The sequence below is a fragment of the Gavialis gangeticus genome, unplaced genomic scaffold (genome assembly GCF_001723915.1).
Source record: "Gavialis gangeticus isolate Ggan-Ray unplaced genomic scaffold, GavGan_comp1, whole genome shotgun sequence".
NCBI classification, from domain to species: Eukaryota; Metazoa; Chordata; order Crocodylia; family Gavialidae; genus Gavialis; species Gavialis gangeticus.
The window spans coordinates 33,731,331-33,734,389 of record NW_017729027.1 but is presented as its reverse complement, the minus strand read 5'-3'; the positions used below and the strand labels follow the sequence as shown (position 1 = coordinate 33,734,389).

Below are 3,059 nucleotides of genomic sequence, written 5' to 3'. Positions count from 1 at the left end.
CAAATGTGGCCACACTAGTGCCAAACAGAGGGGAACAATCATTTCCCTCAATCTGCTGACAGCATTCCTACTAATGCATCCCAATATGCTGTTAGCCTTCTTGGCAACAAGGGAACACATTGGCTCATATTCAGCTTAGTGTCTGTCCACTGTAACCCACAGGTCTTCTTCTGCAGAGCTGCTGCTTAGCCAGTTGGTCCTAAGTATGTACTGGTATTATGTAATGGGATTGTTTTGTCTAAAGTGCAGAACTTTGCACTTGTTTTTTGCTTGACCTCAAGAGATTTCTTTTGGTCCAATCCTCCAATTTGTTAAAGTCTCTCTTAATCCCAACCCTACCCTCCAGCATATCTACTACTCCACCCAACTTGGTATTATCTTGCTGAGGGTGCGTTCCATCCTATCTTCCAGGTTGATGATGAAGATATCAAACAAAACTAGCCCTGGGAACAACCCCTAGGGCACTCCACTTGAAACCCACTGGCAACTAGACACTGAGCCATTAATTAATACCCATTGAGTCTGACAATCCAGCCAGCTTTCTATCCAATTTACAGTCCCTTCACCAAACTTCCTTAGCTTGCTTCCAAGAATGTTGCGGGAGACCATGTGAAAAGCCTCACTAAACTCAAGTTATATCACATCCACTGCTCTTCCTGCATCCACAGGGAAGCTTTGCACAGCCCTACCCAGCCAGGTGGGCCTTAGCACCAGGGGCTGCAGGGTCCCAGCAGGGAGCAGGATGGGGCTGTCGGTTGCTCATCCGGGGGAGAGGGAGGGCCACCGCCCTCTGTGCAGGTAAGGAGACCCCCCACGTGGATCTCTTATCCCAGTTATGCTGGGTTGTGGGGCAGGGAAGCAGCGCAGAGCGGTGAGCAAGCCTCTTGGTCCCTGCCGCGCGACTTGGCTCTGCAGGTGTCCTTGCCACTGCTGCCCACTCCACACTGCCCCAACAACGTGGAGCCAGGGCTTGTGGCAGGGATTCGCCAGCCCCCAGACCAATTCCCCAGCCCACCGCCAGTTCAGTTCCCCAGCTCTCTAATCATGCCCTCAGCTCCTCCCAAGGGCCACAGGCTCCTGCAGAGGCAGCCTGCTGAAACCCTGCGCACAGATCAGGGGCCCGCGCCCCCTAGGAAGAGCTGGGGAAATGATCAGTGAGCTGGGGGAAGCAATTAGAGAGCTGGGAATCAAACTGGGAGCTAGATGTCAATATCAAAACAGTCCCCCCCCACCCGTCTTTCCCCTCCCTCCTCTTAGTTTTTGCTTCCCTGCAAACCCAGCTCCGAAACTCCGAAATTCTCCAAAACGTTTCGGAACCTTCCGATTAGTTTTGAAGCTGTTTTGGAGCCTTCTGTTTTGATTTGGATTTGGTGTTTCGGGCGCCAAAATGGCCTGAAACACCTCTGAAATGAAATGGCTGCCAAAATTTCACATTGCTGTAGCAGCTATAGCTAAGAGTAAAGAAATGATTAAATAGCATTTTTCTCATAAACAAACTTTTGCAGTGGCATTTGAACATCAGAGCAGTTAATTAAACCTCAGATAGGACAACCTGTAAGAGACACAAATATAGTAACAGAAAAAGCCAATACATTTTAATTTAATGTCACTTATAGGTGAATTCAGCTGTCCATGTACTAGAAAGGAACATATGAAACAATCGTGCAGTCCTTCTTCAGACAGATATCTGGGCTAGACAGCTGGCACTGAAGCAGTGGATTAAATTTAGAGCTTAAGGCCATGTGGTGAAGGTGAACTGACAGCCTTCGGCTGTCTGTTGACTAAAAGCTTCACATGTCACTAAAATGATGTACTCTACACCTGGAGCTAAGTTCACTGCCATTCAATGGAATAATACTAGAAAGTGATTTTTATCTTGAGAAATTATTTATTTCTGCTCCACAAATAGCACACTGATGCCACTAGACAGATTCAGGTTCATCCTTTTCAAGGTTACAGAATAACATATTTCCTTTTCCAAAGGAAAATGAATCATTTTAATTTCAGATAAGCATCCAAATAAATCACCTTGGAGTTTGAGATTTTCTAGGGCAATGGCACTGACCTGTACTGAAAAGGTTAGCAGCAATATTCTTCATTTTCCTCATTTCCCCAAAACATAGGCATGCCTATAAACCCCCTTAAGCTCAAAATCTTTGTCTTGAAGATTGTGAGCTTGCTCTCAGCAATGTTATATGGCTCTTAAGTCAAATATTTAGTAAAATACACAACCCAGCAAGGTAATATGCCATGTCACTAATGTGATAGAAATGTAAACTGACCTTCATGAGGTGCTGATTTATCCACTTTGTGAAAGTTTTCTTTTGTACTTTGTCCCGTTCATCTGGGGGAGACAGACAAAGAAAAAAGAACGTTTAATACATCTGAAAACAACTCAGCACTGCAAAAAGATCTATATAGCTCATTTTATTAATAATAAATAAATGTCCAGGTAATGTTTGAATGAGAAATAAATCTGTAAGAGAGACAAATAGAGTAACAGAAACAGTACTGGTGAAAGTATTTTTATGCATAGAAGTTTACTCAAAACATCATCTTAAGATAAAACACTTGGCAAGGCCAAGTCATATTAAAACTTCTTCTACTTTATAGAAAATCTCAGCAGAGCCCCTCTGCATGGAACAGAAGCACTTTAGGTTTCAAAGTGCAATGCGAGTATAAAGGTCACTCCCCAGGACAAGAATTCTGATGCTGCCATTCTTAAGACCACAAGAATCAAGAGGGACTTAGTATAAGCTGTAAATGCACCTTTAAAATCTACTTATTTACTAAACTTTTTACCAACAGAACTGATGGAATGTAACAGCATAAACCAGGGTAAGAATGTATGTTGCCACTAATTCAGGGGTAGGCAAAATATAGCTTGCTGGCTGGATCTGGTCCTTGAGGCCATTCTATCCAGCCCGCAGGGCCCCTAAAAAAAATTTAGGAAATTAATATTTATCTGCCCTTGGTTCCTGTCCAAAATGACAGGAGACAGGGGCAGTCGGACCCAAGGGAAGCCCCGGCAGGCTCCTGCAACAGCAGGGCCCACCCAG

The 3,059-nt window shown here is 44.4% G+C and overlaps 1 protein-coding gene across 12 annotated transcripts in view; it reads right to left on the bottom strand.

The window, feature by feature from the left end:
* DST (dystonin) overlaps positions 1-3,059 on the bottom strand; it is a 569,390-nt gene that overhangs the window by 396,031 nt on the left and 170,300 nt on the right. For all 12 annotated transcript variants that reach the window (XM_019520527.1, XM_019520528.1, XM_019520523.1 and 9 more), the window contains one exon: positions 2,283-2,344. In XM_019520527.1, the coding sequence (XP_019376072.1) occupies positions 2,283-2,344 (62 nt within the window). The remainder of the gene's footprint in view (positions 1-2,282; positions 2,345-3,059) is intronic.